Source organism: Chelon labrosus, assembly GCF_963514085.1.
Source record: "Chelon labrosus genome assembly, chromosome: 10".
In the NCBI taxonomy this organism is placed as follows: domain Eukaryota; kingdom Metazoa; phylum Chordata; class Actinopteri; order Mugiliformes; family Mugilidae; genus Chelon; species Chelon labrosus.
Window position 1 is genome coordinate 22888185 of NC_140360.1, and position 15159 is coordinate 22903343.

At 41.3% G+C, this 15159-nt stretch overlaps 1 protein-coding gene across 1 annotated transcript in view; it reads left to right on the forward strand.

Annotated features, from left to right (window-relative positions):
• The window catches only part of atp9a (ATPase phospholipid transporting 9A), a 30690-nt gene extending 21989 nt beyond the window's left edge, over positions 1-8701 (forward strand). The window contains exons 23-28 of the mRNA XM_084553749.1: positions 333-488; positions 1552-1616; positions 1830-1938; positions 2030-2087; positions 3100-3303; positions 4939-8701. Of these exons, the coding sequence (XP_084409875.1) occupies positions 333-488; positions 1552-1616; positions 1830-1938; positions 2030-2087; positions 3100-3303; positions 4939-5075 (729 nt within the window). The 3' untranslated portion in view covers positions 5076-8701. The remainder of the gene's footprint in view (positions 1-332; positions 489-1551; positions 1617-1829; positions 1939-2029; positions 2088-3099; positions 3304-4938) is intronic.
• The last annotated feature ends 6458 nt before the right edge of the window (positions 8702-15159 follow it).

Here is a 15159-nt window from a genome sequence, read left to right on the forward strand (position 1 = left end):
GAGCAGAGAGTTGCTTCTGGATGGCCTGGAAGAGCTGTTGAAAATCAGCACCGCTTGTATCTGAATTCTTCAGTTCTGTGGTGTCAAAAATATATGACATATAAAATGTATATTTGCTGGATTTCTTTCTTAGGCATCTCTTATATTGAGCTAGATTTTTGTCTACTGAATCATCAAGGATTTGGGAAAATTGTGACGGGCACTTTCACGTTTTTTCCCCACGACTTTTTTAAATCCATACTTTATTCCTATTGCTTAATTTATATGTATTTCTGAATGTTGCATACGATATATTGTAGTCCTCACTGTCCTCTGTGCTGTGTGTTTGACAGGAAGGAAAGCAGGCCTCTCTGGCTGCCGACTTCTCTGTGACTCAATTCAAACATTTAGGCCGTCTCCTCATGGTCCACGGTCGGAACAGCTACAAAAGGTCTGCAGCCCTCAGCCAGTTTGTCATCCACAGGAGCCTCTGCATCAGCACCATGCAGGTAGAGACCAACTAATCCATTTGTGTTTGTGTTCATAAGTCATGTTGATGCGCCACAACTGTTTCTGTTCTGCATCAACAGCAAAGTTTGTTTTAAGTCAAGGCATCAAATAGTACATGGTTCAGTCAATATAATTTTAATGTGATGTAGTAAATGTAAATTTCTTTTTTTCGTTCTGCCGCTGCAATTTATTTTACAACATTCTCTCCAGGATATTCATTTTCACAATATGACGAAATGATAACAGATACATCATGCTATCATCCAGTGATTAATAGGTTTAGTGATAAGTGTTGAAATTTGTGCTAATATGAGCTGACATTGTACCTCAGAGTCAGTTAATTTACAAGTGATTTTCAGTTTTTCATTTTGCTATCCCGAGCCAAAGCCGTAGTCATCTACTCTAAAATATCAGATAATAATTGGGTGCAGCCTTAAAAATCTGGCAGGGTGATGTTTGTTATGCTCATTCACAGCAGTTCATATCTACATGTGAGGAGGACGTACTTAGAGTGAGGCAGGGAGAGATTTCAGGGGTGGTCATGGATGGATGGGTGGGGTGCACTATGACTCAGAGGAGGCTGCCTGTGGTGCCCTTCTAAGCTGACCCCCGCACACCCGACAGTGTTGCCTGTCCAATTCCCATGTCCCAGTCCAACCTCCGCCCCCACTGCGGAGGGACAACCCATGAGTCACTGCATCGTGGACTTTGGGGTTTTAGGGAGGCCCTCCTCCACATGTCTCACATTAACACCAGCCACAGCTGCAGCTGTGACCTGACTAGTTTGCCTGGTTGGCAGGCTAACTAGTTGACATCTCAGTATTGGCATTATCCATAAGTCAAAGACACATCCTAGAAATAGTCCTTGGTTTGGTGGATTTTGTGTGTGAGATTTAGCCAGCTGATTTTGATTTGTGTGTTTCCATACCAGGTTAATGGCATTTCATTTTGATGTGTTATCTTAAAAGTAATACCTAATGTTTTCGTGCATAGCATCATGTCTATAATGCTATTTGAGCATTCATTTCTAAGTAGTGTTTGTGTTCTTCTTTCTCTCCTTAGGCGGTTTTCTCCTCTGTTTTCTACTTTGCTTCTGTCCCACTCTACCAAGGATTCCTGATTGTTGGGTGAGATACAAGCTCTGAATGTCGATGACTTATCAACAGAGCATTTGGCTGCCTTGTCTCCTTGGCATTTCCTTTGTGTTAAAGCACTGTTGAAATGCGAGAAGGGGAAAATGTGAAAATATGCTGAACCCTACAATGAAATGTATCAAGCATCTTGCACATTAGCCGTTTAATCTGCCAGTTACTCATCACACTCACTTTTGTCTCTTTCAGCTACTCCACTGTCTACACCATGTTCCCCGTCTTCTCTCTTGTGTTGGACAAAGATGTGAAGTCTGAGGTTGCCATGCTTTACCCAGAATTATATAAAGACCTTTTGAAGGTATTTAATAATGTCTTTTGTCACACAGCCACATTTTAAAGAGAGATATATGTGAAATGAAATAATATAATGTCTGGTTCTCTTTTCACAGGGTCGACCGCTATCTTTCAAGACGTTTCTAATATGGGTCTTAATCAGTATCTATCAAGGTAAGAGGGCCTTTAGACAAACCTCTGGTGAACCCATATTCTCATCTAGATGTTTGTAGATGTACAAGACATCAGATCAGACACAAAGATGAAGCTCATATATTTAATCTGGGCAGACAAGATTAATTACTCCCTGACAAACAAATAAAGGTATATTTTTCTGCTTCATGACATGTCACTCTTTAACATCCCACACACTCGCTTCTTTTCTTTATGTGTGAAGACTTTGCCAAAGAAACAGACACAGACCGCTTGCAATGAAAAGATGTTTACAGGGTTATACTAAGCTACACCCTGAAATCTTTTATCTATTTCTGTCAAAACTTTCCATTTTGCAACTCATGTTAAGCTACTATGTGTTTACAAGCGTTGAGCCAAGTTTGCCAAACACTGTGTTGTCATCGCTTCACTCGATTTCTTAGACTTTACCTCCTACCTGAAGATTCAAGGAGAAAAAGCGCTTTCAGGTTGTTACAGGGTGGAAAGTTTTATAGCAGATGAATATGCGGACATAGGGTGTTTTTGGTACATATGCCCTGAAAACAAAAAAACAAAACAAAAAAACAGTAAGTCAAACGTATAACTGAATACATCAGTATTTAATACATTTTCATTGTTATTTATTTCTTTTGATAAATTGATCCTTGTTCGTTTCTCTCGTCTAGCCTCTTTTCACACACTAATGTTGGAGCTCTTTGCTTTTCTTCTGGACTTTTAATTATTTATATATTTCTTGTTTTCCCCCAGACAACATTTTCTCATGCTTATGTGATGAGATGGCCATCTGTCTGTTCAAGCAGCGAAGCAATTGAGAGGACTGTGTGGCATGCTGGTTTATTTAAGAACACTGCCGGCCAAATACACCAGCCTTTTGCAGCTCTCTTTACAAACTCTTGTAGTCATAGCTAAAACATTTTAACTGTCAGGATAGCACTAATACAGTTAATATAAAAAACATTGTGAGCTAATAAATGTTGTTGTGTTGAAGCGTGGCCTCTTTTGTCCTCCTCAGGGGGCAGCATCATGTACGGAGCCCTGCTGCTCTTTGAGTCAGAGTTCGTCCACATCGTTGCCATTTCCTTCACCTCTCTCATCCTGACTGAGCTGCTGATGGTGGCCCTGACCATTCAGACGTGGCACTGGCTCATGATAGTTGGCGAGCTCCTGAGTTTGGCATGCTACGGCGCCTCATTGGTCTTCTTGCCTGAGTTCATAGGTAAACAAACACACTCATTATTTCAACCACGCAGAAGGTGACTCTGAGCCTGTAGCTGTGTTTTATATAGAGAACTAGTGTCCGCATTAATCTCACTGCAGACTGATTAATGTTATTGTGCTTCGTCCCGACCTTGAAATAGTACGTCAGTGTGCAGCAGTAAGGGTGACCTGCTCATTCATATAATGTCTCTAGTGTACAATAAGCTGTGGTATGCTGGATATTAGGAAGTCTAAAGATGAGTGCATTGACAAATTGTCCTGGGGTGACCGAGGTTCAGGCATACTGTAATATCAAAAAGGAAATGCCAACAGTCTAGTTTCCTGTGTGTTGCCATGGTTTATGTGTTTATCAGTGAAGGTGTGTTAGGTAGAAAACATCACCCACATAAATAGTGTTTTCCCCTGTGTCGTATACTAACAGATTCATAGCCATTAGAAGTCTGAAAGAAAAACAGCTTTTCCAGCAGAAGACTGCGTTGTTGGTGTTTATCTCACTCTATTACACCCTGCTTGTTGCCAGGCTATTGGGAAAAAATAAGCCTTTTTTTGGCTGTGCCATATTAAGGCCCTTGACATATACAATACCCTGACCAAGAGCTCTTCAAGGCTTTATTTTCAGCTTTATGTGGGGTGTGGAGTTCCATTTTCAGCCTCCAATCTCGACCACTGAGGATCATGACTGGCATGTGGTCAAGTTTACCCTATTTTGGACACTTTTCCTGCCTCTTGAAGTCAGACTGGAATAGATTTTAAAGGCTATTCTTCTGTTGCATATGCACTTTACTCACTTAAATGAACATTTTCCAAGGTTAAGTTTTTTTTTTGTCTCCTGTTCTTTTGACCATTTACACCAGAACTTTGTTCTGGAGAAGTTATACACCTTTTCCTACCCAGAGGCATAATACACTACATTTTAATTCCATGTAACATATTCTTTCCAATCATATCATTATCTTAATTGAAATAAATGCACTTCCACTTATGAGTCATAGAAAAAAACTCACCTAAAGATAAGATAAAACCCCCATGAACATCAGGGAGTTAATCAAGAAAGAAACCTCCATAAACCCATATACCAAAGTAGAGCACAAAACTGAAACAATCAAAACTGAACTTGTTGAACAGAGGAACAACAGATACAGAAAAAAAAAATAGAAATCTGTGTCAGTTCCAGTAATCAAGTGATGGCTATCTGTATTGCGATGGGTAAAAATACCTCTGGACTCAATTGGATAGGCCTGCAATTAATCAGAGCCATTTTGTTGCAAACATATTCAAGTCCACAAAGCTCAGGGGACGTGTATGACTGTGTTACTATTAGTGTTCTGTCCATGCCCACCAAAAGCGGGTGTAGCCAGGCTGACTTCCAGGCTGGCTGTGTGTGAATAAATACTGGCTAAAAACAACAAGACTCAAGTAGTAGCCTTACAACCAACAATGAGGTAAACAAGCGTGAACTAAATGTCCTGATCATTCCTGATTATTTAATAATGTCATTGCTGAGTTATACTTCTAAAACTCATGACTGTCAGAAAAAAGACAACTTCTTCCACTCCAAACTGTTGCATGATGTTTAGAAATGTATCTGTATCCTACAACAAGGCTCTGACCTCTCACTCTTCATCTCTGCCAGACATATACTTCATCACCACAGTATCGTTCCTGTGGAAGGTGACTGTCATCACGCTGGTGAGCTGTCTGCCCCTCTACATCCTCAAGTACCTGCGCAGACGCTTCTCTCCGCCCAATTACTCCAAGCTGACCTCTTAGACACTGAGAGGAGCCTCCAGCCTTGTTTGCCGTGGGAAGATCTAAAAGATGTCCCTGTTTTCATCCTGCACAGCCTGCGTCCAGACCAGAGAGTCAAACATGGATTCATCCCCTTTAATTTCTTCTGAAAAGAAACAGATTTGACAGGGACAGATTAATTACTGAGATTGAGAGTTATTGACAGTTAGTTTAAAAGCATTGTGTGTTTGATGCAAGGCTTAATAGATGATTTATTGGGTCATTTGACCAGATTCAACAAGTGTTTTCAAACCTATGTATTGTCAGATCCTAAAATAATTCTGGACAAAGATGCAGCTGTTCAGCCTGAATGTATTCAATGAAATCACACAACCAGTTCAGTGAATCATACAGGCGCAGCTCACTTTATAATGTCAGAGATCACATCGGGAAGGAAACCCAATTTTCCTCTAATTTCCAGCACTTAAATAGTACAACTGTTTTATTGTGAGAACCTGAAGTTTTAGTTGTAGCATTTTGACCTGATTCACATTCTCCTCAGACAGTGATTTCTAAATGGAGTATGTGAATTATATGGTTTAAAAAAAAAAAAAAAAAAAAAAAGTTTACTGGCTAGACTTTGCATAAAACACACGTCTGCAAGTTTGTGTATTTGTTTATGCGTCACCCCGAAGCTGCAGCCTGACACAGCGGAGGTGGTGTGGTGGTTTATTTTAGCATGACCCGTGGTGTCTGATGTTAAATCTGTCCATGTCTCTTTGTATGGACCTTGACTTGTTGGTGTTTGTGGAGCGCGGTCAAAACGGCCACGAAGCAGTGACGGTTATTCGAAGCCGAACCTTCCGCCGCGGCTCCTGACAGGCCCTGTGCCTGCAGGGGAATGCACGGCCTCTAATGTGGCCGCTCGGGCAGGGCAGCACCGGCCACGCTTCTGCATTGCATGATGACTCACTGTAATGGTGACCTAAAGCCATAACTGAAAATACCCCGGTGACCGGCGTCTAACTGCCCCCCCACCACCACCCGTCCCGTCCGTGTCGCCTAATCCAGGGCGCCCTCACTTCTCACTGCTACTAACCTGTACAGTTCAGCTATGGAATTAAAAAAAAGATCAAATTGCCACAGCTCAATGTGAATATTGTCAATAGGTACTACTAATGCACACTGAAAGAAAAAATCTACACTTTCATACTTAATTTCACTGGTGGTGTGATGGTGGTCCGCGAATAAATAACAATACCATGATTTTAGCTGAATCAGAAAGGGTGACTTTGATGAACTTATTGTGTCAAACAGAGCGAGCAGGGTGCCATAATTAATCAGTTCTTTAATATTCAAAACAAACATTTTAATGAGCACTGAATTCAGCAAGCAGTTTGCACAACATTTTGTTTTGTACAACTGTTAAGTATATTTTTATGTTCTAAACGTGCAAAGAGTAAATTATGCAGTAATGATTTGCTTGCTTGTAAATAACTTTTTTTTTTTTCTTATTTATTAACATGTTTTATTCAATGGGCAGAACAAAAAGGGAGAATAATTGTGCTGCTGTCATTGTTGTGATGATGGTGATTAATAAATCTCACGTTTCCTTTTCATGGCTGCTTTTATTGAATGATTTACAAGTGTTCTGTGTCTCCATACGTTCCCAGTCCGCTGAAGACGGAAACACATTTTGAATAATGGCTCAATTATAATCTAAAATGCTTTCAAATGTCATTAAAACCAAAGGAAATAGTGTGCATGTTGGGAACTATTTTCAGCTGTAGATTAATACGCCTTTGCTGTTCCAGTTACAGCAACACTGTAAGAACAATGAAGGGTTATAGCACAGGGCAGGACGTATCAGCTGTTGAAATCCACTTATTTGTTCAGTTGTTTGTTGGATACTATGTTTTAATGTTTTAAACATCTTTGAAACCAATGTGAGGATTTATAACTAATGAATCATAAAAAGAGTTTTACATAGTGGCCTAACATGTGTTAGTGGACTCAAACTAATAACATGCTGCTATAAAAACAACATTTATTTTTTGTAATTGAAACTATAAGACACTTGTTTTCCCAGTGCATTCCTGCTGTCTGAACTGAGACTAAATCATCCAATGTTTGTATGCAAAAAGCACTCCTGGTTATCCCCGTTTTGTTCCACTTCAGTTTCTGATGAGGTGTGAGATACACACAGGACACACAGGCAGAACAAGGAGGCTGCATGTTTGGCTCTCTCTCACCAGAGGAGGGAGTCCCTGATGCCTGGTGACGCCGTGGTGTTTTCCACACATGGTCACGTCCAGGTCTTCCACTTTAAACGCAATCAGAAATTTAAATTGACTTTATTTTACTCTCATAAAACCGTTAAGCATTTCCTAATTTTTCTTTTAAATCGGTGTCCATGCTTAGTTAGGTTTTCAGACGGGGCTTGAGACACAGGTTACAAGTTATAAAAGTGTTGATGCAGTGGTGGTTTAAACTGAACAAGATTCTCAGCCATAAAACCTTTTCCTTTTATTAACATGCAGTCAAGCTCCTCAGTACTGCATGTTACCATTAAAACTCAAAGAGTGTGTCCAACTTTTTTTTTCTTCTTCCATTGCCCAAATGCGTAAGTTATACCGTTAAAAGAAACCATTTAAGTTAATCAGGCCCATGAAAACTGAAATTCCACCCCAGAATCAACAGAGCTGCCTGCTAACCTCAACATTTGTGGTCTTTCCCCTCTCTCTTGAAGCCAGCTATGGAGCCCCTGCTGGTTCACTGCCAAACTTGCAACCCAGTCAAAGTCAATTTTAAAATTTACTTTGCGTTTAACAAGGTTTTCTGGCTTTAAAAGAGAAAAGGGCTAGCTTACAGCTGTTGCATAACATATCCAGGGTAATTATCACAAGGTCCGTGCATTTTATCTTTGGCACTTCAACACAGGAATTTGTTTCCAGCTTGGAAATATCTTACGCTCAGCTCAGCTCCCAGTGGAACATTACAAGAAAGAGAGGCAGACTGAATATGCTGCGGAATACACTGGCAGCTGTCTCCTGGATGAGAGCTGCTGATACCAACGTTAGCATGGATGTGGGATCCGTACCCGACATTCAATCAAAGGCAGCCACATCAACGAGGTCAGCTGGTCTTCGCCAGTTTTCATGAGAGGACTTTGATCTACCGCGGGTTAAGCCCGAGGTCGGCTGAGCTTCTGGGTCACATCTGATTGGTTAATGAACTCAATCATCTGCTCCTAAATGCCACGATAGGCTGGTCTGCTTAGAAGCAGGGAGCTGTTTTGGAATAACAGAAACCCCCTGATGGATGATTTGTCAGGGCACCAAATACTGAAGAAGCTGCTGCTGATGAATTGTTTACTACTCTCTGTTACTGCTCTGTGTAAGCACTGGATTTTGGCAATGACAGGCCCCTAACAGAAACATTGCAAAGCATGAACACACGCCCTCCTCTGGCACTATTTATAGCTCCTTGGGCCTGGAATGCTTTGATTTGTCCTAGCACCCACAACTGTTAAAGATGTGTTTCCCTGCCTCTCCCTATAATCTCTAATAACACTGACTAATGCCTCCCAAACCAACTAAACAAAACAAATCACTGTCTGGATTAGATACATATTTTTCCTTACAGCAGAAGTAAAAGAGGACCTGGTGCAATTGTTGAGGCTGAACTCCAGGCTGTTGTTGTTATGAATGAAGTTGCAAAGGGAGGAGTGAGTTTTTCTTTCAGTTGAAATGCTGAATAGGCTTCTTCCACTCTGTTTTGACTACCAAATATTGACTCCTGTACATCCATACTGATAATAGATACAGAGAGATGTTGAAGAAATACTGCCGGGCCAGAAAACAGAAAACCCATGAGCTAGTCTGCCACTTTTCCACTGGACTTAAAAATTCTTTCCGCAAACATTTGAGTATTGATCAGAAGGCTATTACATAAGCAGGCCGATTCCATCCAGCGTGTACGTATGGAGTTTCCATGTTTCCATGTTGATGGAACGTATTAGCTCATTTATACAGTTTGGAAAAAGAAGGAAAATGTTTTCCAGGGATCTCAAGTTGTGGCAGGAAGGAAACAAGACTCCTTATTGCACAATGACATGCCAGCGCTGCCCCAACTGAAATCCTGTCAGGGGTGTCAGCAGCTACTGCAACACTTGTTTATTCATAGTTTTAGGTTTATACATGATTGAAAGACGACCCACAACATCTTAACCTAACTGTGATAAGTGAGTTATCAGACGTTCTCACTGAGAGTCACCTGATGTGGCGCGGTGGAGTGGTGGAAAATTCAAACATTCCTGGTGGTGAAGGCCTTCTCACTGGAAACTGCTCCAACCTTAAAATGCCAACATGTGCTGCCTGCTTTCTTTTGAGCTCTTTCCCGACTGTGTACACTACCAGTCGAAAGTTTGGACACACCCTCTCATTAAATGGGTTTTCTTTATTTTCATGACATTACATTGTAGATTCTCACTGAAGGGATCAGAACCATGAATGAACACATATGGAATTATGTAGTGAACAAAAAAGTGTGAAATAACTCTAGATATGATTCATATTTCAGATTCCTTAAAATAGCCACCCTTTGCTTTGTTGACAGCGCTGCAAACCCTTGGACTTCCCTCAGTGAGCTTCATGATGTAGTCACCTGAAATGGTTTCCACTTCACAGGTGTGCCTTGTCAGGGTTCATTTGTGGAATTTCTTGCCTTCTTAATGGGATTGGGATCATCAGTTGTGTTGTGCAGAAGTCAGGTTGGCACACAGCTGACAGCCCTATTTGACAACTGTTAGAATTCATTTTATGGCAAGAACCAATCAGCTAAGAAAAGAGAAACGACAGTCTATCATTACTTTAAGAACTGAAGGCCAGTCAGTCCGGAAAATTGCAAAAACTTTGAATGTGTCCCCATGTGCAGTTGCAAAAACCATCAAGCTCTACGACGAAACTGGCTCACATGAGGACCGCCCCAGGAAAGGAAGACCAAGAGTCACCTCTGCTGCTGAGGAGAAGTTCATCCGAGTCACCAGCCTCAGAAATCGCAAGCTAACAGCACCTCAGATTAGAGCCCAGATCAATGGCGCACAGAGTTCTAGTAGAAGACACCTCTCTACCAACTATCAACTGTTCAGAGGAGACTGCGCCAATCAGGCTTTTATGGTCAAATAGCTGCTAGAAAACCACTACTATGGAAGAGCAACAAGCAGAAGAGATTTGTTTGGGTCCAGAAACACAAGGAATGGACATTAGACCAGTGGAAATCTGTGCTTTGGTCTGATGAGTCCAAATTTGAGACCTTTGGTTCCAACCTCTGTGTTTTTGTGTGTGTGCGAACCATCCGTTCACCTTTTCTGCGTTGCCTGACCTAAACCCAATCGAGATGGTTTGGGATGAGATGGACCGCAGAGTGATGGCAAAAGGGCCAAAAAGTTCTCAGCATCTCTGTCAACAAGACTGTTGGAGAACTGTTTCAGGTGACTACATCATGAAGCTCATGGAGAGAATGCCGAGAGTGTGCAAAGCAGTAATCAAAGCAAAGGGTGGCTATTTTGAAGAATCTAAAATATGAATCATATTTGGAGTTATTTCACACTTTTTTTATTTGCTACATAATCCCATATGTGTTCATTCATGATTTTGATGCCTTCAGAGAGATTTAAGACATTAAAAAGTTAAAAAGCACATATTCCTGTTTGGTTCTTAATGACTGGTCTAAATGTTTTAGCTGCTCCTAACACTGAGAATTGTTACCCACTTTAGTCCAAGCTCCAGAGTTGTTGGGACTCTTGAGTTTTCTTGAAGACGTTCAGAACATCTTCTGCTTCTGAACAGACGATTGGCTTCACTGGCTTCGGTTGGATGAGTAGTGAAATATCTAAGGGCTTTGCTTGAGCTTTGTTTTAGATGCGCAGACTCCGGCAGAGATGTTGAATATCCATCAAAAACACTTAAACATGTGTGCTACAGTCCTCTGCAATATCCTGTTTTTAAAATGAGTGTTTTATATCTTGACTTGATGTTTGACCCTGTGCAGCGTCAAGGTGCAGAATGGGGTCTGCGTCTGATTCTAGAAGGTAAACATTCCTGATGTTCTGAGCCTTTCAATCGTATAGTCTGTTTTCTTGTACTTTCGCCTGTAAGAGTTGTAGCATTTTAAGTAGTCTTTAGAGTCCTTGGGATTTTGCCACCTTTGGACTGACCCAATCTATTTCTTTCTTTCTCCAGTTAGTGGTGATCCTAGGTCCTGTGGGGCCCCCAGGCAAAGATAAACGTGTGCTATACCACTTGTCCAAACTAGTGAAATCTGTCATAGAGTACACGGAAGGGATTTTTGTTGATGTATTGTGGGGCCTTCATTGATTTATGTTGATTATATATTTAACATCTTTTGTATGTGTGATGGACATATCAATCCTCTAAAACTAATAACCCTGCTGAGTTACTGTATGTCCCTTCAGGTGTAGATGTGGCAGACTGGCAACTTGTCCAGATTGAGCCCTGCAGCTCACCAGAGAAAACTGTTATTTAACATAACTATTATTAAGAGGTCAAAGGTTTAATTGAATCTGATGCAAAGGAGAAAAGTACAAAGTGCCCGGCATATACAAAAGCAGATCAAAAGACCGTAACAGAGTCAAAAGTCCAGGCTTCTCATGGCCCCCTGAATTTCCTTGGAAAGTTTGCCATGAGACACAATCGAGGTTCCATTGCTCGGATTTAAAAGCTCGGTCGCACATGTTACACTTGGAAAACTAAAACAGGGCACTGCTCTAACCCAGACGACTCTGCCTCAATGAGCTGTTTTACACCGATGGAAAAACCTGCATGAACTCGGAAAAAGTTGGCCCTCTCTGAGAAAAAAAAAACAAAAAAACGGAAGTGCAAACTCGGCTGTCTGGACACAAGCAGTTTTCCTTTCTTAAGGGTTTGCCATATTCATTTACTCATTCATGAGCTGAGTTGCATAAGAGTTCCGTAGCAGTGGAGGAATTTACATCTGGTAGACGAGGCTGCTGGACGGTCACCCCCGCAGGCCCGGTTTACGCATTGCAGTCACCTTGTTCACCCAGCTGTCTGTTGCGCCATGAGACTAATCAATGTCTCCGCCAAAAGCAGATCCTCTGATTACACACACACACTCACACACACACACACCCACACACAAGGCTTCTCTCAAGTACGCACATTTTCCTATTAGCAGCCTTGGGACTGACAAGACTGATGCAAGCAAAGAGTTAGTCACTGCGGTTATTCTGAGAATCAGCACGTGAAATGTAGACCAGACAAATGTTTTGGTTTGTCTTGATTCAAATGAAAGGCTTCCAAATTTGTATTGTTAACAATGGACTGCATGTCTGAAGTTGATCTTTTTTTTTTTTGGATGTACTCTTATTTTTAGAATAGCTAGATGAGAAAAATGAGGCTAAGTAAGAAGCTAGTCCATTATACAAATTCAAACGTATCCAAATTTGTATTAAACAAAACAGCATCGACAGACAAAAAGAGGAATGGTTTGGGTGAATAAGTATTTACATATATATTTGAATCCATCCTATGAGCACATCACTGCGTTGGATGCCCCAGAGTACGCATCAGCTGTCAGGGCTGAAACAGTAAAGGCTAACTCATGCATGTTGCTGCTTCATGTTCTCATCGTTTGTTGAGAAATCTCCACGAACTGACAAAACTGTTAATGCACTTAACAGCGCATGAACCCAGACATATACCGATCAGCCACAACATTACAACCACTGTCAGGAGAAGCGAATAACATTGACCATCTTGTGACAATCTAATGTTCTGCTGGGAAACTTTTGGACCTGTCATTCATGTGGATGTTACTTAGACATGTACCACCCACCTAGACCAGACCAGACACCCCCACCCCATAGCAATGACACTCCTTGATGGCAGCAGCCATCCCCAGCAGGATGCAGCCTGACACAGACACACACACACAAAAACAGTTTAAGAACAACTAAAAAAAAAACATGAAAAACAGCACAAGGTGTTGACCTGGCCTCCAAATTCACTAGATCCCAAACTGATCAAGTCTCTGTGGGATGATCCACAGAGGCCCCTCCCCTCCCCTCATAGGACCCAAAGGCCCCCACTAACAACATTCTGTATCCAGGCACCACAGGACACCCTCAGAAGGCCCATGTCCATGATGAGTCACAGCTGTTTAGGAGGCACAAGGGAGACCTACACCATATCAGGAAGGTGGTCATAATGTTATGCCTGGTCAATGTAGCTCAGACATGTACAAGGTTTACTCATGAACTGCCTGAAAATTGCGCTGCAAGGAATATAATTTTCTTTCATTTATGTGGTTTATTCCAAAAAGATCATGTCTGGTTGGAAATAAAATTGAGTCTGCGTATGTTTATGGTTAAGACAAGAAGTGGACTTCTTTTTTTTTTCTTTTTTTTAGAAAATGAGAAAATGAGTTTATATTTTGTAGTGTGACACAGACATGACTATATATAAGAGATGATCCCATCCTTAATTCAAATGATCCATATTCTTATTTGTCTTCTTTTTAAAAGTTATACAACATATTTTGCAACTTAGACTGTATCCTCCTGTGTCCTGGGGTCAGGTAGTGGTCTTGTCCAGGTTTTTTTTTTCTTTCCAGTCAAGTTTCAGAAGATGCTGCAGATTTCCATTACGAAACAGAAATGGATAGTAGCGTCTCCCCACAGTGGAAACAATGGAATTCTCTATGGTCCATGTTCAAAATGAGTCTGCCTCTTTAATATACTCTGAAGTCATTACAGCTCAGTACTGTCTGGTCATTTACATTTAATAACAGAGCTCCTAGACAGACGAGTCTAGTAAACTGTGTTAAGTAAATTTCATGTAATGCGTCCTGTAATCAAAGTTCAGAGCTATTTTTCATTTTTTTTCTCTCTCTCTCTCTCCTACAGCGTCCTACAGTAATTTCTTCATCCCTACAATGAAGTTCTTGTGTGCTACTGTCTGAGAGAAGCCGCAGAAATGCCTTGGCGCAGGAGCCGGAGACGTCATGGATTCCTGAGTGTGGGGCTTTGCAGGAAAGCCCTGAGTCTCCGACATGGACCGGCTCCAGGTTTCCATGGCAAAGGCGCACAAACAGGAGGAAACACTGAGGGAATCCCGTTATTTTACAGCATTGGACCATTATAAACACCCAGAGCGGGGAAGGAAGCCGCTCTGGGTAGTCAAGTAATCCTTATAGAGCTCTAGGAAGGGGGACTTCATACCAGAACCGTTGCTGTAGCTGATGCGGCTGCATGTTTGTGAACACAGAAAGGGAGTTTGCGCGCAGCTGCTGTGTCGCAGCTTGAAGTTTTTGAACGTGTACAGAGAGTTTTTTCTTATTCTTCTTTCCTCTGCTATCGGCATTTTTAACAGAAGACAGTTTTCTCCTGCGATGTTTGCAAGAGGAGAGTAATTTTTTGAAGTCCTTCTTTTATTATTTTTTTTTTTATTATTATTTTTTCAACTTTATTTTTTCTCCAGATGTTTAGAGAAACTTGGAGGCTGGCACAGTACCACATGATGAGGTCGATGGATCAAGGTACTGCTGAAGTGTTGTGATTATCTGGTAATCAACCCATTTCCTTTTTTAATCGATAGAGTAGAGTTAACCGTGGTGTGTTTAGGGCTAAAATGCTGGGAAGTGATTTGTCAGTGGGCTGTTGGGATGTGGATGTTTGGAGGCATGCTGCTGCGCTTCAGGGGATCAGCGCGCAACGCGTGCCCCAGTATCCCAGGAGGAAAGCCGAAGTATTAGACAAGAAAATGAAGTTTCTTTCATTTCTTTATTTCACTGAGGATAAACAGATATCGGCTGACCTGCTCGAAAAGCTGTCAGGCTTTACGCTTACATCTGAAGACTGTTAATCTAAGCTTATTCTTAAGATTGATACGTTGGTGCAATGAGAATTTTCTGCATGTCACTTGTGTAAAACAACTTGAAAACCTCCTGAGATGTCAAATATGACAGGGATGTTGAATCTGCGTTTGGTTTGATAGCGCGATCATATATAAAAGTATAATCAGGTTGTGATTTGCGCGTCTCGCCGCCAGAAAGAACACCTCAATTTAAAGTTTACAGCGCTGCC